Source organism: Ascaphus truei, chromosome 4 (genome assembly GCF_040206685.1).
Source record: "Ascaphus truei isolate aAscTru1 chromosome 4, aAscTru1.hap1, whole genome shotgun sequence".
In the NCBI taxonomy this organism is placed as follows: domain Eukaryota; kingdom Metazoa; phylum Chordata; class Amphibia; order Anura; family Ascaphidae; genus Ascaphus; species Ascaphus truei.
Window position 1 is genome coordinate 254,702,715 of NC_134486.1, and position 23,938 is coordinate 254,726,652.

The 23,938-nt window shown below is 43.8% G+C and overlaps 1 protein-coding gene across 4 annotated transcripts in view; it reads left to right on the forward strand.

Annotated features, from left to right (window-relative positions):
* Positions 1 to 23,938, forward strand: part of LAMA2 (laminin subunit alpha 2) — a 736,088-nt gene that overhangs the window by 601,272 nt on the left and 110,878 nt on the right. For all 4 annotated transcript variants that reach the window (XM_075597283.1, XM_075597284.1, XM_075597285.1 and 1 more), the window contains one exon: positions 22,826 to 22,928. In XM_075597283.1, coding sequence (XP_075453398.1) covers positions 22,826 to 22,928 — 103 coding nt within the window. The remainder of the gene's footprint in view (positions 1 to 22,825; positions 22,929 to 23,938) is intronic.

Sequence of the window (23,938 nt, forward strand, 5' to 3'; positions counted from 1 at the left end):
CCTCCCTTCTCCCTTCACCGGGTTATCCCACCCCGTGTCCAGTTCCCCTTGGGAATAGTTCTCCCACCCTCAAGTGAGTCAATGAATGTGTTTGAGTGTGACTGCGCAGCCACTGTGTCCTGAATGAAGGATGGTACCGTTGGTGCACTTTAGAATTACCTGCCGGGCACTCCAGTAGCCGATGCGGCTACAATCTTCACAAAGGATCAGCGAGGTGTAGATGACGTCACACGTAGGTGTCGAGGGCGATCCCATCCAGACACGTGGCTTGATAGCGGGGTCTGCGCCCAGACCTCCCGCCAACTTAGAACTGTCCCGGTGGTGATAGTGTGGCAACAAAGGGGAACCGGAACCTTACTATGGCTAGTCCCTTGCTCCGCTTGTCTCTACGGGGACTCAGGGCCCAACTGGTCCTGGGGCATGCGGCCTAAGTAGGGGTCGGTCTGCCTCCCCACACCGAAGCTCCTTCTCCTCTCCTCTCCAACCAACTCTGACATCGCGTGCATGCAAACACTTCCTTTTCCTCCTGGCCTCGCACCTCATTGGCCCAGGTGCATCACGGGAACCTGCGGGGGCTGCTGGGACCCGTCGTTCTCTACCTCCTCCGCGGGCTTTTCCTCACCCTCGCTCTGCGCATGCGCAACCTCTGCTAGGCTAAGTCTGCGCTGACGCCAACTACAACATGGCGGCTCCCTTATGCGGAACCTCCGTTATCGGAGTGGTCCCTAACTGCAACATACCCACCCCTAACAACAACAAGGGGTGGAAAGAGGGTCCCGGCTACATCCTCCCCCCTGCGGATTCCTTGGACGATACCTTAAACTGGCACAACGTTATATAATGAAAAATGCCTAACATAACATTCTTCCTCTAAATAAGATTGTACATCTCGCTAAACATCACAATTACGGATTTCACTCGATTGCGAGCCCACTGCTGAGCCTCATAGTGGGGTGCCCCAAACTGATCGTAGGCCATCCTCATTGGAGGTTGCCCATTCCTCTGATTTCGCCTTAACTGCTGTTCGGTCACTCCCGTGGGAGAGTGACTATCTGAGTCTTGTACCTGGGGTTCTTCCCTTGAGGCGGTTGCGATCTCTACATTGTCATGCATGGGTACGAAGCACGGGCTCAGCGGGTCCAATACTGAATCTTCCGGAGCCACCCCCTGTGGTGAGCGCTCCCGTAGCCCTTTACCCGAATCTCCGCCGGGAGGTGCTCTCTGTTGAGGGCCCCTTTGAGAGGTTCCCTCTTGTGGATCTTCCGGAACATCGGAGTTCCCTGACTCTTCTTCCATTGATATCTCTCCATCCAATGAGGAAAACGGCCATTCCACATCCCCCTCCTCTACTCGGGGAATAGGGAGTAAATTATTCCGATGCCAGGTCTTCACCTGGCCCTCTGAGTCTTTAATGCGGTAGACTGGAAGGCCGGGCATTTGAGAGGCTACCTCGTACACTCCCTCCCACCATCGGTCAGCCAACTTATGTTTCCCTGGTACTCCCAGGTTACGGAGAAGCACTGCATCGTCTCTGTGTTTAACTTTATGATCATACCGCCTTTTGTTCCCGGCATTCAGCTTTTCGGTGGACTTCTCGGCTTGTAGGTAGGCCCGTTGCAGATTCTCTTGCAATCGCTGCACATAGCGGAAATGTGTAGTATTATGCACTCCATCGGTGGAGACTCTCAACCGTATGTCCACAGGCAGTCTAGCTTCTCGGCTGAACATGAGAAAGTAGGGTGAGAACCCGGTGGAGTCGTGTCACGTGCAATTGTAAGCATGCACTAATGTTTCCACATGCCGACTCCATTCAGTCTTTTCCACCCCAGTTAACGTGCCTAACATGTCTAGTAAGGTGCAGTTGAATCGTTCCGGCAGTGCATCCCCTTCGGGGTGGTATGGAGTAGTGCGGGTCTTATTGATATGCAAGAGTTTCAGCAGTTCTTTGATTAACTTGCTTTCGAAGTCTCTTCCTTGATCTGAGTGGAGACGTTAAGGCAACCCATAATGCATGAAGTACTTCTCCCAGAGCACCTTGGCCACCATAATGGCTTTTTGATCTTTGGTCGGAATGGCCTGGGCGTATCGGGTATAGTGATCAGTGATGACCAACACATTCCCTATGCCACGGCTATCAGGTTCGATACACAGGAAGTCCATACATACTAAGTCCATGGGTCCCGTACTTTTTAAGTGGCCAATTGGGGCGGCCCTGGTGGGTAAGGTCTTCCTCTGAATACACCGCACACACCGTCGGCAGTGATGCTCTACTGCTTCTCTCATCTTTGGCCAGAAAAACCTATTTCTCACTAGTCCAAAAGTCTTATCTACTCCCAAATGGCAGTGTTCATCGTGTAGAGCTGTCAGTACCAAGTACTGTAGTCTTTTTGGCAGTACTATTTGTCATCTGTTTGGGTGATTATGATGCTCCACAACTCGGTATAGCAAATTGTCTCGTATTTCGAATTTGTCAGCTTCCCGCATCAGTAGACCTCTTACATCCCTCTTACATCCCCCGGGGCCTGTCGGAGGAGGGCCGGGCGATTTTGTCGGATGGCATAACGAATGGCCCCTGCGACCGGGTCTTTTTCTTGGTATCGTACCATATCTTTCCAGGCTATGATCTTGTCTGGAGTAACATGCATACCACTGGGGTCTCGATAGGCTTCCGGGATAGCGTTTGACGTACACCCTAGAGAGTCAGCCACTCGTAATTCAGAGAATGCCACTTGGTCATTGACTATGGCAGCTGTACAACATAGGGCCCTTATTCCGGGTCCCGGAATTTCTTCCCACTGATCTTCGTCGGGGGTAGTGGCCAGCCCTTTTCGCCTAGACAGGGCGTACGCTCCAATGTTTAGGGAGCCTGGCTTGTATTTCTAGGTGAAAGTGTAATTGAATAGAGCGGCCAACCAGCAATGCCCGGCCGCGTCAAGTTTGGCGGAGGTCATGATGTAGGTGAGGGGATTATTGTCGGTCCTCACCTCGAACGACACACCGTACAAGTAATCACGGTAGTTTGTCCACAATGGTCCACTTGAGGGCCAAGAACTCGAGTTTGTGCACGGGGTAGTTCTGCTCACTGACAGTAAGACTGCGGCTGATATACGCTACAGGTCGCAATCCCTCGGGATATTTTTGATGTAATACTGCTCCTAGGCCGTTGAGGCTAGCATCCACATGTAATATATACGGTTGTTCGGGGTTGGCATAGGCCAGCACGGGGGCCGCAGTCAGACTCTGTTTCAGAAACGTAAAGGCTTGTTCACACTCGGGAGTCCATTTGTCCCCGAAGGACTGTCGGGCAGGTGTGGCCTTCCGGCCTGTGTCCTCCGGATATATTTTGAGGAGGCCGTTGAGGGCTTTGGCCCGTCTGGAGTATCCCTCCACAAACCTGCGATAGTAGCCGCAGAACCCCAGGAACGATCGCAACTCCCCCACATTGTCAGGGCGGGGCTAATTGACAACAGCTTCTATCTTGGCGGGGTCCGTGGCAATTCCCTCGCCGGACACGATGTGGCTCACGTAAGTCACCGATGTCCGGCAGAACCGGCATTTATCCAAGGAGAGTTTGAGCCCTTCTTGCGCTAATCGGTCAAGAACTTTCAAGAGTCGAGCCTCGTGCTCTTCCAGGGTTTTCCCGAAGACTATGATGTCGTCTAAATACACGAGGCATTCTCGGGTTTTCAAGTCACCTAGCGTCTTCTCCATTAGCCGCTGGAAGGTGGCGGGGGCACCACATATGCCTTGGAGCATACGGGTGAATTGATACAACCCTAGGGGGCAAACGAACGCCGTCTTCTCTTGATCCTCTGGGCTCATAGGTACTTGGTAGTAGCCGGACCGAAGGTCCAGTACACTGAACCATTGGCTCCCATGTAGGGTATCCAAGATTTCTTCTATGCGGGGAAGATTATACTGGTCCGGTACCTTTCGATTGTTCAGTGTCCGGTAGTCAACACATAACCTCACGGTCCCATTCTTCTTTCGCACGACAACTATGGGTGAGGCGTAAGGGCTTCGTGATTCCTTGACAATTCCGGCTTCTTCCATTTCATTGATCGGCGCTCGTACATCCTCTACGTCCCTAGGGGCTAGCCGACGGGAACGCTCCCGGAAGGGTTTGGCATCAGTCATCCGAATGGTGTGTTGGGCGTTGCGGCTACACCCTACATCCATTTCACTAGTAGAGAATACTGATCGTCTTTCTTCCAGCTGCACTCGTAATCGTTCTTTCCAGGTGTCCGACAACCCGGATGAACCAAAGTCAAAATCTAACGGCGCTCTGGGTTCGGCCACTCGGGTAGTCTTTACCTGTACAGCTTCGTCCACCGAGCTGACGGGGTAATTTTTCCCTATTCGCTGTCCCGCGTCGATGGCCATGGGGAAGAGCGAAAGATTCTGCACCATCACATAAATTCGACGGGGAATGGCTGTTGGCCAATCCCTGAATTCCGGCACTAGCCGATATCCTCGGCGGACACCTTCTTCGGGTGTGCTTTCTAAAGAAAACAGCCGCTCTCCGTCTACTCATTCTGCGTAGGCACACCAGGCGGGTACCCTCTGCGTCTCGCCGGGTAAGAGTCTGGTCAACCCTCCCCGCCCGCAGAACAACAGTCCGTAGTCCTCCGAGGGGGATAGAGGAGGAGCTGGATCCACCTGGACTAGCTGCAACTGTAGGCTGGACATGGGCAGTTCATTAGCTTCGTGTAGATAGGCCCGGATGACGGCTTGTACAATGTCCGCATTCGTGCCTAGGATGATCGGGTACTTAGGTGTATCTTTGGGTTCGGGGCACACCAAGGCGTCCACCTTCATGGGATGAGACTTCCCCGTGTTGAGCTGCTGTATCTCCAGATCCACGGTCACCAGCCCGTCGATGGGGTAGTCGTCATTGCTTAAGCCTCGTACTTTGATATGCCCTGCCGCTCTCAGAGGCCGCTTCTGGAGGTGTCGATCATAGAACCCCCGATATATGATGGTGACTTGAGACCCCGTGTCCAGTAGTGCGGAGGAGTAAATCCCGTCCACTAACACCCGGATCAGTGCTACCGGTCCCACGCGGTTACCCTCCTCCTATTCGGGGTCCTCGCCACTTTATGTGGACACTAGAGTTTCTGGGCCGACCGCATACACCCCGCAGACCATGGTCTGGGGCGTGAACTTTTTGGGTGACGGGATGCGGTGGCGAGACTCTCCCATCCGACAATCGTAGGAGATATGCCCTGTCTTCCCGCATTTGTAGCAGGACATATCCCGGGGTGGGGTACGGCGGTCATACGGAGGAGAGGTTCGTCCAGCGTATTTCGGCCGTTCGGGACCTGGTTTGTCCGGTGGGTCCTCCTTCTTTTCTGCACTTCCTTTTGGCTTAGTGCTGCTGGCTGCTTTAGCCTTCTGGGGGGAGTGAAGCATAAGATGCGTCTCGTGCTCTTTGACTTGCTGCAAGAGTTTGATGAACGAGGGAGGGGGCCCTCGAGTTAGGTTGTCGCGAATCATGTTTGCTATAGGATGAGTAGGACTGGACCCTCGTAGATATTGTTTGCGGAGGTATTCGTCCATCTGGGAGGCGGCCACATATTTATGATGCAGCAGGGGCCCAAGGGAGATTTGCACCCGGTGTATATAGGCAGACAGGTCTTCACCATCCTTTTGATTGATGGCATAGTATTTGGCCCACAAGGCCCCATCATCCTCGGTCACACTATAGGCCTCAACTAGGAACTCGATCATCATACGAGCGGTTAGGTCGGGGCACTGCTCTCGATGAATGCTGATCAATGTGGACGCCGAGGGTCGTAAGCACTCCATGAGTCGTTGCCGTTTCACACTGTCGGTGCAAGACCATTCCTCCATTACTCCCCTAGTGTGCTCCTTCCACGGGTCTATCCCATCCTCTTCTGTGGGCACAGGTAGCGTCCCCGAGAAGGCCTTTAATTTCCGGTAGCTTTGTGAATGCGTGGCTAAGGTAAGTGCTTCTACTAACGGCGGCAAGCTGGAAGGGGCAGTTAAGTGGTCTATCTTGTCATTGAGTTTCTGCAGCATATCACTACGCACCCCTACTTCGGCAGATGCGCTAGACCCGGGATAGCTAGATTCTGACCGACAGCTAGCCGCTTCGCTCGCGAGATAGTGAGCAAAAGGAAGTGTGGGGTCGTCGTCATCTAGTTCCCCCACAGGAGGTTCCCAAAGTGGATAGACAAAAGGGCTGCCACCAGGTGGAGCATCGGGCAGCGGCAGATATTGAGGGACGGTAGGATCTAGTACTACTAGGTCTCGCCGGCAATCTACTAGCAAGGTGTTCCATTTAGCATCTTGGTCTATGAGCACATCCACTAGGCGGGCTTTGGCAAAACCCGGTAGTTGTCGTAGGGCCATTTGCCAAGTCTCTGAAGGTAAGGCCATGGGTACTCGTGTCACAGCTACGGCGCGGCGGGCAGGCGTGTGCATTTGCTGCGCCCAGTCGCGTATTTCCTGACGGGAAGGAAGGGCCATTGTGGTGGTAATTTTGTCTCAAGGGGAACCCCAGGTCTAAGATCTCAGCAGCGCCTCCAAATGTAGCCCTGGTTCCTAGCGAACACAGGCCACTACCATATGCTGTATTACCTTTAGGCTCACAGGGTCTGAGCCTCTGCCACGGAGAGCCTGGGGTACACACAATACCTAGAACTTGGTGTAGCACCTCCACCTGCGACAGCTTCCGCCCGAGGGGAAGTGGGACTTCGCAGGACTTATGTACATTACACACACACACAGCAATATCCCTTAACCAATGAACTTTACTTGCAGTGACCATATGTTATACCAACAGGTGTCCTTCCCTAGAGGAGACACTATACTGTGCGTCTCGTCGAACGCTCACCCTCCCTTCTCCCTTCACCGGGTGATCCCACCCTGTGTCCAGTTCCCCTTGGGAATAGTTCTCCCACCCTCAAGTGAGTCAATGAATGTGTATGAGTGTGACTGCGCAGCCACTGTGTCCTGAATGAAGGATGGTACCGTTGGTTCACTTTAGAATTACCTGCCGGGCACTCCAGTACCTGGTGCGGCTACAATCTTCACAAAGGATCAACAAGGTGTAGATGATGTCACCCGTAGGTGTCTAGGGCGATCCCACCCAGACACGCTGCGGCTTGATAGCGGGGTCTGCGCCCAGACCTCCCGCCAACTTAGAACTGTCCCGGTGGTGATAGTGTGGCAACAAAGGGGAACCGGAACCTAACTATGGCCAGTCCCTAGCTCCACTTGTCTCTATGGGGACTCAGGGCCTAACTGGGCCTGGGGCATGCGGCCTAAGTAGGGGGCGGTCTGCCTCCCCACACCGAAGCTCTTTCTCCTCTCCAACCAACTCTGACCTCGCATGCGCGCAAACACTTCCTTTTCCTCCTGGCCTCACACCTCATTGGCCCAGGCGCATAACGGGGACCCACGGAGGCTGCTGGGACCTGTCGTGCTCTACCTCCTTCGCGGGCTTTTCCTCACCCTCGCTCTGCGCATGCGCATCCTCTGCTAGGCTAAGTCTGCGCTTACGCCAACCACAACATGGCGGCTCCCTTATGCGGAACCTCCGTTATCGGAGTGTTCACTAACTGCAACATACCCACCCCTAACAACAACAAGGGGTGGAAAGAGGGTCCCGGCTACATATATACATATATATATATATATATATATATATATATATATATATATATATATATATATATATATATCAAACACACACAGTTGGTGCCGCAATCAAAACCATCCCCCATAGATCAAAATAAATCACTAGGCCAGATGTAGGGGTTAAATTTACCCTCTGGCGGTGCTAACAACCCAATATGATATAAGAACACAATAAGAAAAAAAGAGGGTTTGTTGAAAGCACACAAAAAATATGTGAAAGTACAAAATGGATTTTATTGGCAATACAAAACACAAAAATAATATTAAAATATACCTAAACACATACTAAATGAACACTGCTGAACAAAAGAATACACAATAAAAATGTAGAGACCCAAAATATGTAACATGCAAAATACATAGGTATGATAATGCAAATCCAGGGGATAATAATTTCCCCTGGAAATGCAATGGAGATCGGCCGATCAGCAACACATGATAATACAAATGACTGAAAAAAAACAATATCTATACAAACCCAAGTAAACACAGAAAAAAGAGCAACAATGAAAATATAATAAATGAATACCCTAGATGCTGTGTAGCCAGAAGGTGCTGCCTGATGCTAACAGTGAGCGGGATGCCGGGGGCTTGAATTGCCTCTTACCTCTGTCTTGGACTCCCCTTCTCCTCTGGATGTCTGGTGCAGCGTAATAGCAAGTATCTGGATATTTCCTTGCTCCACGGTAGCCTTTGGGACACTATCATTTTTGTCTGCCACAGCTTATATCAGTTACACCTAGCTGTGGCATTAGGGAGTTATTTTCTCATGTTTTTCTCCCTTGTTTTCTCTGCTGACTCATTGTTTCCATTTTAGTCTTTGAGGGGACCCCACCTCTGCATATTTTAGACATTTATTTTCTGTCTTTCTCTGGCTCTTTATTATAACTGCCAGTGTTTAGCCACCCCCTTCTGGCTACACAGCATCTAGGGTATTCATTTATTATATTTTCATTGTTGCTCTTTTTTCTGTGTTTACTTGGGTTTGTGTAGATTTTGTTTTTTTTTCAGTCATTTGTATTATCATGTGTTGCTGATCGGCCGATCTCCATTGCATTTCCAGGGGGAATTATTTTCCCCTGGATTTGCATTATCGTACCTATGTATTTTGCATGTTACATATTTTGGGTGTCTACATTTTTATTGTGTATTCTTTGGTTCAGCAGTGTTCATTTAGTATGTGTTTAGGTATATTTTAATATTATTTTTGTGTTTTGTATTGCTAATAAAATCCATTTTGTACTTTCACATATTTTTTGTGTGCTTTCAACAAACCCTCTTTTTCTTTTTGTGTTCGTATATATATATATATATTTATTAAGGTTATGGTGGGTAAAAATAGCGACAAAAACCCTCCACAGTATAGCATATAGCAACTGTTGCTATATATATATACAGTATATATATTTACAGTTGCTATATATATATATATATATCTATATATATATATATATATATATATATATATAATTTTTTTTTTTTTAACCGAAACACCAGTCAAAGTTAATACATATGGAACCCGCATTTCCTGGGTATGAATTATGTCACATCAGATTTTTCCAGAACGTAAATGCTCAGTCTCTCCATGTAGCTAATAATAATAACTTTATTTCATATAGCACTTTTCTCCCAATGGGACTCAAAGCACTTCACAATTACAGTGTAGTGCGCGGTACGCAGCACATGGGATTTTTTACAGACACGATCCCTGCCCAGATGAGCTTTCAAACTATGTGTTTGTTGCCTGAGGCACCCAAAGTCACAAGGAGCTAATATTGTTCTCAGAGTCAGTGCCTTTACTCATTGAGCCACTCCATCAGCTGGTGCGGAGTAAGTGCTGGCTGGGCATGGATGAAAGTGAAGCATAGAAGTGAACGTCATGAACTTTTATAAAATAATGTGTAACATGGCAAAGTATAAAAGCTTTATAGAGATCATCCTCCAGTAGGTTCCAGTCCTATCCAGTGGAAGTATTTGACTTAGTTTATCGTGTCATACGGATGTAGTGGAATAGCTTGTAGGGACACAGTGATGTGAGAAGAAGCTGCCGGTTTGGCTGATTCAAAAGAAGTATGGGGCAACCCTATGTGAACCGTGCTGCATTCTTCTGCTATAAATTTAGATTACCTGATCCTTTAACAGGCACTGGCTAATGATTGGGGCACGTTAATAATCTAGAAAACAACAAACAGTGACATATACACAACTATCTCCAGATTAGACACATAGAATTTATGTACAGGACTTACATTGAGGCCCCAAGTCAGAGCTCTGGGGAACTTGCTTCTAGAACAAAGGGAGGGGGGATATTTATATCCTTACACTAACATCATACATCACAAGGTAGCTAGGAGGAGTGGGGCAACTTGAGTGAGCCCATCCAGTTAACCCCTTAAGGCAATCAACTCCTTACAGAAACAAGTAACCATCAAAGAGAAGGATATATATATATACATACATTCAGATGCAGCCACTAATATCCGATGACTTGCCTTGGACAATCTGGGGCAATCTCCCAGTAAACTGCAACATTTCTGTGAGATTCTGCAGCCAGACTAATGGCCCATCGGATTAACATAGGAGGGGGTCCCCCGCTGTGTTAATCCGATGGGCCATTAGTCTGGCTGCAGAATCTCACAGAAATGTTGCAGCATTTACTGTGAGATTGCCCCAGTATTTTCCCAGGCAAGTCACCGGATACTGGTGGCTGTGTGTGTGTGTGTGTGTGTGTGTGTGTGTGTGTGTGTGTGTGTGTGTGTGTGTGTGTGTGTGTGTGTGTGTGCGCGCGTGTATGTATATCCATCATCATCGTCATCATCACATACACTTTTGTAAGGTGTTTTGGTTCTGATTCTAATAAAAATTGTGTTTTGTTTTTTGCTTTTCTAAAAGGAAGTCGTTTTTTTTTTTTTTTTTAATTATGGGAAAAGACCCTCAAAATAATAATATAATTTGCACAATTTTCAAACTTCAAATTTTGCTGTAAAAGTTTGCGAGTTTTTAAGTTTGCAATCACAAAAGTTTGGCCAAAGTTTGCAAAGTTGTGTTTTAGTTATTCTAGTATTTTACGACTATACATATTTATTTATTTTCAAATTACTTATATCGTGAACAAAAAACATAATTAATATACATTTAAAGAAAAATAATAATTTCACAGTCTTTTTAAATGTAACTTTCTTAGTACTAACTTATATTTGCATTGTTTATTGTAAATCTTCTATTAGACTAGTCAGTGGTTCCCAACTCCAGTCCTCAAGAACCCCCAACACGTCAGGTTTTAAGGATATCCCTGCTTCAGCGAAGATGGTTCAATCAAAATGACTGAGACACTGATTGAGACACTGATTGAGCCACCTGCGCTCATGCAGGGATATCCTAAAAGCCTGACATGTTGATGGTCTTAAGAACGGGAGTTGAGAACCACTGAATTAGATGGTTCCTAAATAGGGTTGTGATACAACATGTACTTTTGGTAATAATAATAGTAACAAAAAGGTATGTTTGCATTTCTGAGCAATGTAATCTTATTTTACAGTAAGATGGGGTTTTTTTTTTTTAACTATTATTTTAGTTATTAAGAAATTACTCATTGTAATTTCCTAATGTGAAAAAATATATATATATTTGTCATTTTATTTCACGAACAATGTGAAATTTCACTTTTTTTTTAAATAACACATTTCACCCCCCAAAAATAGTTACTGATATTTTCACCACATTTCTGGTGTAATGTGGCAAAATTGTAGTGAAATGCATAAAATTCTGTTGAAAACCGTGTGAAAATATGTTAAATCTGTTAAAATTCTTGGCAATGTAAAGTTTTGCAAGAATGCCAAATAGAAAAAAATGTGCAAAGCAAATTAAAAGACATTAACACATCTCTAATTGTACTTTAAGTTTTCTTTATAATACGTATCTTTGAGTTGAAGATAGAACTTGTCTGAAGTATCCTTACAACGTCTCATGTAAATTTATTAAAAGATATACAGCAAGCAAACACATTTGATTTAAAGAGGAACTGGGGGGGGGGGGGAAAGTCACTAAATTAAATTGACAATGAGAAAGGGATTTCAAACTCCCATAATGGCTTCAAGTTTATTTAAGAGACATCAGAGTTTGCAAAACAATTCACAAACCTGTCAATCATTCAGAATATATTACTCATTAAAAAATAAATCCTCCATGAATTGCAGGAGTTGGTAAAATACTACAGAAGTAGGTAGAGCCTTTACGGCTTTTGAAGCCTGTATCAGTTCAGTGAGGGGATAGGCAAGAATAGAAAATGAAATTATTTTTCACAGCAGAATGCTTAGTTGTTAGTAATACAATTGTTCTTGAATGTGCACAGGTTCTGTTGAAATGTGAAATGAGAGTCATGGAATATAAAGGCATGGAAGGCAGGGGCATGGAATAGATTGCTGGCACCAGTTCCTAGTAGTCACATTACAGTCCATATAGAGCTGTGCATGGAACATCTTTAAATATCAGAACATATGTGGATTTTAGTACAAACGGCAGAAGTCATTCTTCAGTAACCAATGTGTTCTTACAGTTGTGTGAAAAAGAAAGTACACCCTCTTTGAATTCTATAGTTTTACATATCGGGACATAATAACAATCATCTGTTCCTTAGCAGGTCTAAAAATTAGGTAAATACAACCTCAGATGAACAACAACACATGACATATTACACCTTGTCATGAATTATTTAACAAAAAGAAAGCCAAAATGGAGAAGCCCTGTGTGAAAACTAAGTATACCTTATGATTCAATAGCCTGTAGAACTACCTTTAGTAGTTACTGTACTTTGTTTAGAAGTAATCTTTTCTGTATGACTTTATCAGTCTCTCACATCGTTGTGGATGAATTTTGGCCCACACTTCTTTACAACGTTGCTTCAGTTCATTGAGGTCTGTGGGCATTTGTTTATGCACAGCTCTCCTAAGGTCCAGCCACAGCATTTCAATCGGGTTGTGGTCTGGACTTTGACTGGGCCATTGCAATACCTTGATTCTTTTCTTTTTCAGCCATTCTGTTGTAGATTTGCTGGTGTGCTTGGGATCATTGTCCTGTTGCATGACCCAATTTCGGCCAAGCTTTAGCTGTCGGACAGATGGCCTCACATTTGACTCTAGAATACTTTGGTATACAGAGGAGTTCATGGTCGACTCAATGACTGCAAGGTTCCCAGGTTCTGTGGCTGTAAAACAAGCCCAAATCATCACCCCTCCACCACCATGCTTGATAATTGGTATGAGGTATTTGTGCTGATATGCTGTGTTTGGTTTTCGCCAAACGTGGAGCTGTGCATTATGGCTAAACATCTCCACTTTTGTCTTGTCTGTCCAAAGGACATTGTTCCAGAAGGCTTGAAGTCTTGAGGCTTTCTCCTGGCAACCCTTCCAAACAAACCATACTTGTTCAGTCTTTTTCGAATTGTACTGTCATGAACTTTAACATTTAACATGCTAACTGAGGCCTGTAGAGTCTGAGATGTAACTCTTGGTTTTTTTTTGCAATTTCTCTGAGCATTTCACCTTGGGGTGAATTTGCTGGGACGTACACTCTCGAGAAGATTGGCAACTGTCTTGAATGTTTTCCACTTTTGAATAATCTTTCTCACTGTAGAATGATGGACTTTAATTTTTTTGGAAATGGCTGTATAACTCTTCCCAGATTGATGGGCAGCAACAATTGCTTCTCTAAGATCATTGCTGATGTCTTTCCTCCTTGGCATTGTGTTAACACACACCTTTAATCAAGGCCATTTGATTAGCAGCACCTGTTTGCTACTTAGCATCTTAATTCCTATGGAAGCAGTAAGGGTGTACTTAGTTTTTCACACATGGCTTCTCCATTTTGGCTTTATTTTTGCTAAATAAATCATGACAGTGCAATGTCATGTATTGTTGTTCATCTGAGGTTGTATTTACCTATTTTTTTTAGACCTACTAAGGAACAGATGGTTGTTATTATGTCCTCATATGTAAAACCAGAGAATTCAAAGAGGGTGTACTTTCTTTTTCACACAATTGTATACAATATATAGGAATTAGAAAAATGAACAACAAACATTTTAGACACATGAAACACAACAATCTGACTTTACAAGTCTAAAGACACTTTTTTTTCCATAACAGCCCTATATGACTTTAATTTCACAATATTACAGGATGAAGTTATCTTTTAATGTAAATGGGCTTTGTCACTTAACAATATATGCATATTATTAAATTGAAAGCACGCAGCCATGGAGAAGCTTCTCGGCCATTTTAGTGGTTGTTAATGTGCGCTTAATAACTCAAATATAGGTCCACAGATCTTCCTTCTGAAAATAGTACAATCACAAATATCACATGAATATATAATACACATGTAGGGACTAATTGGGAACTCATAATGAAGGAGGAATGCAGAAGTACTATAACTCCAAAGTTGCTGTGAGTGGGACTTAGTTATAGAGCAGTTTTTAGAAAATTAGAAACTAAGCAATTTCAAAGGTTCTGCAAAAAATATTTTCATGGTAAGTTTTCTCCAAAGCTTATATAAAACAAATTACTGTACAGTTTGTGATCAGAATGACATGCTACGGTAGAAAGATAAAAACATGACAGGTGTGGATCCAAAACATCTCCTGTCTATTGAGTCTATTAACCCTATCGCCTCCTCTCGGGTGACACGGTACATGTTCAATTCCACAGAATGAAAAGTTCGCTATACCTCCTTTAGGACAAAGGCTGAAATGTCTGGGAACTGGATGAACACTATCACATTTCTTGATAAGCCTCACATGTTCTGCTATTCTGGTCTTTAAAGGTCTGATGGTTCGACCCACATAAGACTTTTTACACCCACATGACAGCATATAAATCACATAACTACTATTGCAGTTAATAAAGCTCGTGATCTTACTCTTCTTCTTATCAACATTACACATAATAGTTTTAGTGGGCTGGGCATTGGGAAGCACAATTTATTTATCAATTTATTTATCACATTAATAATACATTTCGCACTAATATTATTTTCTTTAAGAGGTATATCGATGATCTTATAATGATTTGGGAGGGTGATGAGGTTTCACTGCTCACTTTTATTAACACACTTAATCAAAATAATTTAAACATTAACTTCACGTTTGAACACAATATACATCATATAAATTACCTTGACCTACTGCTATATATTGATAACGACATGACCATCCAAACCGAGATTTTCAGGAAGGCAAATTCCAGGAACACGTTGCTCAGGGCCAACAGCAGCCATCCATGCTCTCTTCTAAATAGCATACCGAAAGCCCAATTTATTAGGCTTAAAAGACTCTGTTCTAGTAATGATTCATTCATCAAACAATCAGGGGAAATGGCAGCCAGGTTTAAAGCTAGAGGCTATACGGAAGAGATCATCAATACTGCATTTACATATGCTGACTCAATGGATAGGGCCAAATTATTGCATAAAAATATTAATAAAAAGCGGCACACTATGTTTAATTCACCTATTCATGATGGGTGCCCCACTTTTGTGACAACATATAGTAAACAATCGAAGTCTATTCGTGATATAATCAACAAACATTGGGCAACAATAGGCCTAGATAAAGACATTTCAGATGTTACTAAAAAAAGACCAAGATTCAGTTATCGTAAAGCAAAAACATTAGGTACATTTTTATCACCCAGTCTCTTTGACTCCCGGTCCAACTACAGGACTAGAAGGCACTCTTTGATAAAGTTCTGTTCCCAGAACGAAACGCGTCAGAGTGTCACTGACATGAGGTTGTTCGTTTTGATGCATTAAAGTTTTTTTGTTTTACACGCCTGGTTGGAGAGTTTTTTCAGTGGAGCAGTGACCGCCGTCTGTTCACCATTTGCCTACTTGGTAGGGAATACCCCAAATCAAGATGTTGAACAGGCACTTACCACCCCAGAACAGGATAAGACCTTCGCTGACCTAGAGGTCAGTCCTGGGAGTTTTAAGAAGGCCCAGTGGGAAGACCCCACATTAGCGGAAGCAAGGGGGAATATAGGGGACCAGAATAGTACTCCTGGCCAACTAGATAGGTCACTTGCCTACCCCTACTTCGAGGTATAGAATGACCTAGTATATCGGGTTGACAAAAGGAAATCAATTATAACTAAACAATTGTTGGTACCACGGACATTCCGTAATGTAGTATTACACCTCGCACATAGTCACCCATTAGGGGGACACCTAGGGGTGGAAAAGACAAAAGAAAAGGTTCTCCTACTGCTGCGGCCGAGTTTATTGGAGCATTTGCCCGTTCTCGGCCGCAGCAGTAACCTGGGGCGCGCCGGAGGGTGCCGGGTGCGCGCCGAAGCAGCGGAGGAGCGCCCTCCGATCGGGGCTTTCTTCCTCCCGCTGCCGGGTCCGCCGGGTCCCCCGAAACCCCCTGCCGCCGTCCCCCACATCGCGGGACACCAGGGCTCCCTCGGGGAGCCCTGGACGCGCGTGCAGGGGGCGCAGGCACCCGATGACGCGTGACCGTGCATCAGTGACGCGCGGCACGCCGAGGGGATGCCACTAGCAAGCCGGGAAATCTCCCGGCTTGCGGAACCGGCCGCACTTCAATAAAACGTGTCGCCAGTGTAAGCTTCTATTGGCCTGGGGTTCTGGCAGAAATGACAAATTATTGCTCCTCATGCCCAGAATGTCAGATCACCGCCCCGTTCAAAGCGTGTCGTAGCCCATTGGTACCCCTTCCCATAATAGATGTACTATTTGACCGGATTGCTATGGATCTAGTAGGACCCCTAATAAAGTCTGCTAGGGGACATCAGCATATATTGGTAATATTAGATTATGCCACCTGATATCCGGAGGCAGTTCCCCTACGTAGCACCTCTGCTAAAAACATAGCAAAAGAGTTAATAGTTCTGTTTACCCGGGTCGGAATTCCTAAAGACATCTTAACTGACCAGGGAACACCATTTATGTCCCAAGTAACAAAAGAGTTATGTAAACTCCTAAAAATCAAGCATCTCAGAACCTCAGTCTATCATCCACAAACAGATGGTTTAGTGGAACGGTTCAATAAAACCTTAAAGAGCATGTTACGCCGGGCGGTCGATAAGGATGGGAAAAACTGGGATTGTTTGTTACCATACCTGTTATTTGCCTTTAGGGAAGTTCCCCAATCATCCACAGACTTCTCCCCGTTTGAACTATTGTATGGCCGACACCCAAGGGGCTTACTGGATATAGCCAAAGAGACTTGGGAACACGAGGTTACCCCTTACAGAAGTGTAATAGAGCATGTTGCCCAGATGCAGGACCGCATAGCTGCAGTTCTAGCTATAGTGAGGGAACACATGGAAAAAGCTCAAGAGGCACAGAGGAATACGTATAATAAGGGTGCTAGGGTCAGAATTTTTTTTCCAGGCGATAGGGTACTAGTTCTGGTTCCCACCGTAGAGAGTAAATTCCTTGCTAAGTGGCATGGGCCATATGAGGTCTTGGAAAGAGTGGGAGAAGTAAATTATAAGTTGAGACAGCCAGGTAGGAGGAAACCTGAGCAAATTTACCATATAAACCTACTTAAGCCCTGGAAAGATAGAGAGGTCTTGTTAACCCTAGTACCCCCAGGTCCGTCAGAGAATCGAGAAACTGACCCAGAGGTTAGCATAGCTGAAACCCTGTCCGTTCATCAGAAACGGGAGGTCCAGAATTTAGTGAGAAGAAACAAAGAAGTCTTCTCTACACAGCCAGGTAGAACTAGCGTAATTGAACATGACCTAGTCTCTGAACCGGGGGTCCGAGTTAACCTTAAACTGTACCGAATCCCAGAGGCCAAAAGAGAGGCTATAAGTTTAGAGGTTAAAAAAATGCTAAAACTAAACGTAATTGAGGAATCCCAAAGTGGGAGGAACAGCCCTATAGTTTTAGTCCCAAAGCCAGACGGTACAACAAGGTTTTGCAATGACTACCGTAAACTAAACGCTGTGTCAAAATTTGATACTTATCCTTTGCCCAGGGTTGATGAACTGGTAGAGAGACTGGGCAAAGCCCGATATCTCACGACCCTAGACCTAACAAAAGGGCACTGGCAGGTTCCCCTCACAGAAAGGGCAAAAGAAAAGACAGCCTTCTCAACCCCAGACGGCCTCTTTCAGTATAGGGTGCTGCCCTTTGGCTTACATGGAGCTCCCGCCACATTCCAAAGAATGATGGATACAATTTTAAAACCACATGCTCGGTATGCTCCCGTCTACCTGGATGATGTGGTAATCCATAGTGAAGATTGGCAATCCCACCTTCCAAAGGTCCAAGCTGTGCTTGACGCAGTTCGGTCTGCTGGACTAACTGCTAACCCCGCTAAATGCACTATTGGTCTGGAGGAGGCCAAGTATCTGGGGTATTCTATTGGCAGAGGTTAACTCAAACCCCAAACACTCAAAGTAGAGGCGATACAAAATTGGCCAAGGCCAGTTACAAAAAAACAAGTAAGGACCTTTTTGGGATTAATTGGTTACTATAGAAGGTTTATTCCCAATTTTGCAACTAAGGCAACCCCACTAACCGACCTCACAAAAGCAAGAGGGCCGCTAATGGTAAAGTGGTCCCCCGAAACCGAACAGGCGTTTAGAAGCCTGAAAGAAGCTCACTGTGCCCAACCAGTGTTGGTCACACCTGACTTCTCTAAAGAGTTTTTAGTCCAAACCGACGCATCTGAGGTAGGGCTGGGGGCTGTGCTCTCCCAGGAGTCTCAAGGTGAGGAGCACCCCATCCTTTATTTAAGTAGGAAACTAAATCCCCAGGAGAAAAATTACTCCATAGTCGAGAAAGAGTGTCTCGCAATAAAGTGGGCTGTAGAGACGCTCAAATACTATCTGTTAGGGAGAAAATTCCGGTTGGTCACAGATCATGCACTCCTCACCTGGATGTGTCAAAACAGAGAGAAGAATGCTAGAGTTACCAGGTGGTTCCTAAGCCTACAACCCTTTAAATTTTCTGTGGAACACAGGTCAGGGCACAAACATGGCAATGCTGACGGGTTGTCAAGGATGCACTCCCTAATATCCATGGTCGCTCATCCCTCGAGGTCTGAGCTGGGGGGGGGAGGATATGTGACAGAAACCAGGGGATGGTAATAAATTCCATATATAGGGCTCCCAGGATACTGAACAGTTTCTATCCTGTTTGGCCTGGGAGTGCAGTCTTATAAAACATGCACTCCATCCCACAGTTTGTCAAGTGCTGGAATTGAGGGATGAGGGATCCAGACCAGAGTTTGTCTGCTGCCTGATTTCTGTCACCTGTCCTGCTAATTAGAAATCAGGTATTTAAGACTGATTTCCTGTTCCATTTCCCTCTCCCCGAGAGCCTGGAGACAGGAAGTCTGCTGGAAGCAGAGAGGGGAAAAGCCTATCCCCAAACAGGTTAAATCATTCTGTTCCTTTTTGTCTAAGACTGCAAAGTACCTTATTTTGTTGTTGGAAGTGGAAAAGCCACTTCAACCCTGAGTCAGGGAAAATCTACGTTAAGTTATTGCTCAGGTGAGCAGCTTTTTGTTTTGCTGTGTTTCTGTTGTATGCACTGTGGTAGTCTCAGTGCCTGGGACTGAATAAACCAGGCATAGCCTGTTTAAAGGAACAGCACGTGACGCCTCGTCATTTAACCTACCCTAAAAGACCGTGTTCTAACAGTCCCGGACAGACGGCGGAGCCCCGGAGTAAGCCGTTTGTCACAATATATATATTTATATATATATATATATATATATATATATATATATATATATATACTGAGTTAAGTTATGGTGAGTAAAAAAAGTGACAAAAACCCTCCACAGCAAAGCAAATATGCAAATGTAAATACAACTGTATGCTCATCTGCATTGCAGACCTGCCTAAGACATACAGATGAGCATACAGTTGTATTTATATTTGCATATATATATATATATGTAACGGTGTTTCTGGCCCGGCCTGACCCACCCAATCTCACATTGGCCCCTGTGGTCTAACCGGACCCCATTACAGTGTAGATATGCCTGATGGTGCACCTGTTGGCTACAGGACTCCTGAGTCTCCCGCATGATGGTGTGTGGGGAGGACCCGTCAGACAGGCAGCTGAGGTAGTGTGCTGAGTCTCACCTAGTTCCAGTGCAGCGCCTCCACCTCACCAGGGTCCCTGCGTCCGCATGGGGATGATCCTGACGAGGAACTCCTCGGTGGTGCAACCTCCTGTGTAATCATTGGACTCTCACACACAGGGGTTTCTCTGATCAGCTCCATCTTTATTGTCACGGTGGGCATAGCTGCCCTCCACAATGGGTGTATTTAGCCGATCATCTCGCCCGTGCTCCCCTTTGATAGGTATGTCACCTAGATGAGGGATTCACTATTCCCGCAGGAATCACTGCCCTGTGCCAGGTCCCTGGACACAGTCTCCCATGGAGTTACTAGAACATAACTAACACTCTGCAGAACTTGAACTCCTTCCTGAACCTTGCAAGAACTTTCCAGCAACTGTACTCGCCTTGAACGCTGACAGAACTAACTCTTTGACACAGTGCTGTGCCTTATGTAACTTCTGAGGCTGACACACCTCTGACATCACTAACCATGGAGTCAGAGCATGTGACCAGTCCCATCCATACACAGGGCACCCCACCAGGGTGTGAGGGAAAAACCTCCATGATTACTGCTGGCATGCCCACACTTACCAGGCCTTGCTGCCAGCAGGAGAGATGACTGTAGGCATTTTACATGACCGCTACATATATATATATATATATATATATATATATATATATATATATATATATATATATATATATAACATACACATAGATGAATACCGCATCAAACAACCAAAAAAAATAAATGCACTGTCTAAACCAAAACAGAAAATAACTGAAAATAACAGAAATGATAACTGCTAGGCGGTGCTAGAGGAATGAAATTAATATGTAAACACAGAAAAAGAAAAAGAAACCTCTCAAAAAGCACTCAGACTAATAATGCAAAGAATAATAATAATACATTTATTAAATCAAAATATGAAGGGGAAAAAAAAACAGCTGACTGAAACCCTGACTGACTGGACTCAAAAAATTATCATAGGACAGAAAAAATAAATAACCCAAAAAGACTAACTTACATAAGAAAAAAATAATATAATGAACAGAACCTCAATAAATGAAACCACTATGGGGACCAAGTCCCCATAGTGATCCACAACCGGCCGGTCATATTGAGGAGATAGTGAACAATAAACCTTTTTAGAGACCGAGAACTCTAAAGAAAAAAATAATTGTGGTTTAAGGCCACCAGGAAAGGTATAAACATAACATGGATAAATATACCAAGCATACTATGCTAGTGTGTGGGGCACTGTGATGAAATGACCTAATGACATGGAACTATAAATATAGCACATAACAGAAAACATAAAGGTACTTCAGTGACCCAAACACAAAACAACAATAGGGACATATACAGGAGAGAGACTCATATACTACAAACCAGTATGATTACTGCATGATAACAAAAGTATATGAAAAAAGGTATACTCAACTCCTGTATGGCAAGGATGACATGGATCCAAATGTAGAAAAAGATCCTGGATGGTAATAACCACAAACACAATACAAGGGCTACATATAAAAAAAAGTCCCAGCAAATAATAAAGTCCAAATAGGAGCCAGCAGTCAGGGCCAGCAGCACATAAGTACCACAATGCATTTCGCCCACGAGGGCTTCTTCTAAGGTAGTAAGGGGATACAACAGTTCAAGTGTTTGACAAACCTATACATTTGCACGCCCCGGGCGAGTGGATTTAACATCGTGGCGAGCTCCTATTGGCCCAAGCAGCACACGTGTGGTACTAGGTGGCGAGTAGATTTGTTGGTGATTTGTCGACCACTGTATATATATATATTTATATATATATATATATATATATTATATATATATATATATATATATATATATATATATATATATATATATATATATATATATATATATATATATATACTGTAGTTATGTATATATACATTTTCATATAATCTAATTTAAAGGTTTCTGCATCATTATTTTTCTGACAAATGATGCTCTTCCCTCTTTTTGATGCATAAAAGTTTAAAAAAAGGGAATCGGCTCCTATACATCAGTGTAAAATGTACTGTTCCACTGGACCCAGATGTCTGCTGCAAACTGCTACCACTCACCGCCCCTGTGATTTCCTCATTGCATGTGTAATTATAACACATCTCCCTTAAGAGTGATCTATGAGATTATGCTTATGACCTTAGTATAAATCAGTATATACATCCTTCATTGTATAATGTAAAAATAAAACCAGTGTCACAGATGTTGCAGAGGTTTTTCACCCATTAACGCAAAGCCATGCGTCCAAACTGGCGCGATATTTATAGGAAGATTTGAAACAAAATATATATTGCGCGTACTATTTCCTTTATTGTGTAATTTCTGAAAAGGTGGCATGTTAATGGATGCAATAACAGTTGTTAAATCTATATGTGGGATCATCCTGATCCAGCAGGTTTATCTAACTGTTCTCTTTTACCTGACTGGTATTTATTCTGCATTACTGTTGCCTTTATTCGTCTCATATGCTTACTACTTATAGCACACTTTGAGTTCTGAAAGAATACTGTTGTCCATTCAGAATGAAATGAAATGTTTTACATTTTTACAATTCAAACAGTCAAGAGGGGTGGGATGGGGAAATTGATCAAATATATACACTGACTTAAATTATGCACGGTTGGCTTTCCTGAATTAGCCTAACATCAATTTGTCAGACAGTTGCAAATGGGTGGGGATTGAATCTAACAATCAAAAAATATCAAGTAATATTAGATATTTGGGGATTGCATGTTTTTATATCATAGTACAGGATTGTATGAAATTAAATGACAGACATTGTCTTAAGCTTTGAATCAAACAGGGATACAAAATAAAGTAATTTGTAGTTAAAAGGATCATTTCTACTTTCTTCCAAGTCTGTTCCAACGACGTAAGATGCTCATGTGTCCTAATATGCCACTGTCCAACATAAACCTTAAATCTATTTTACTTTATTTTACCCTAGAACTAGCTCAAGTAAGACACTGCTTGGCTAACAATATGGCATTTGTTTTGTTTTTTTTTCTATTTTAAAGGTGACTGGGCCCCAAGGATCACTAAAGGATGAAGCAAAGAGCTCAATTCAGAAAAGTGTCCGTGTTCTGAATGATGCTAAGAAAATAGCCTATGATGTGAAAGGTAATATATATGTATATATTTATAAAACAGTACATTTTATTATTTAGTTGTATTGAAATATTTTCCCTAAACGAAGTAGCTATCTATGACATACTGTACATGTGTGTGCTTATAACGGATAGTATGAGGATATACTATTGAGTGTACATTGACATATCAAAGTAAAAATATAAATCTGTTCTTCCCAAAATGGTAAAGCCCGATGTCAGAGCACAATAAAATGACCTATTAACATTCCATATGTGTTTCATTACCTTGTGTTTATGTATTCTTTAGTTATCGATCAGTGGTGTTCAACCCTATCATTGGGGAACTCCAACAAGTCCACTTTTTTGTAATACCTGGAGAACCAGTAAACACATCTATATACACTTAGTTTACATACAGCATGAATAGGAACATTATATGAATATTGGTTGTTATCCTCAAAATATGGTCTGGCGAAATTGAGAGAGATGCTAATAGCTATACAAAGTATATTTAAATGAGTCACGTCCTACAGTTTCTAAAAGGATTTGCATACCAACTATATAAAGTTGATAAGCCTAAGGCATCAGCATAATGACTGGAATGGTGTAAGACCCGTCCATCCGGAAACAGATTGTTCTCTGTCTCTGATGAAAAGGAAATCCTAAATTGAAGATTGGCCTTTTTGAGAGTAATCCTCAAACCAAAGGAACCGGCGGATCCAAATCCACCCCCCAAAAAATTGTCCAGCTCTAATTGGGAGTGCTTTTTTAGCAGTGATGATGTATGTAAGTAAAGGCATTTCAAATCCTGATTAATATCTGCCTATAGTGACATCAAGTTACTTGTATATCGTATGGATATTAAATACACTCAGATTGGGTGGCAAATAGTTGATCCCACGAAATGTAATATGAGAAGTAACAATCTCCCTAAAGATTTTTTTTTATATGAATGTATAAACATTTACATTGAGGTTATTGCCAGTCTAATATATACCATTGCAAAGATGTAGGCGAAAAGCTACCTCTGATACCATCACT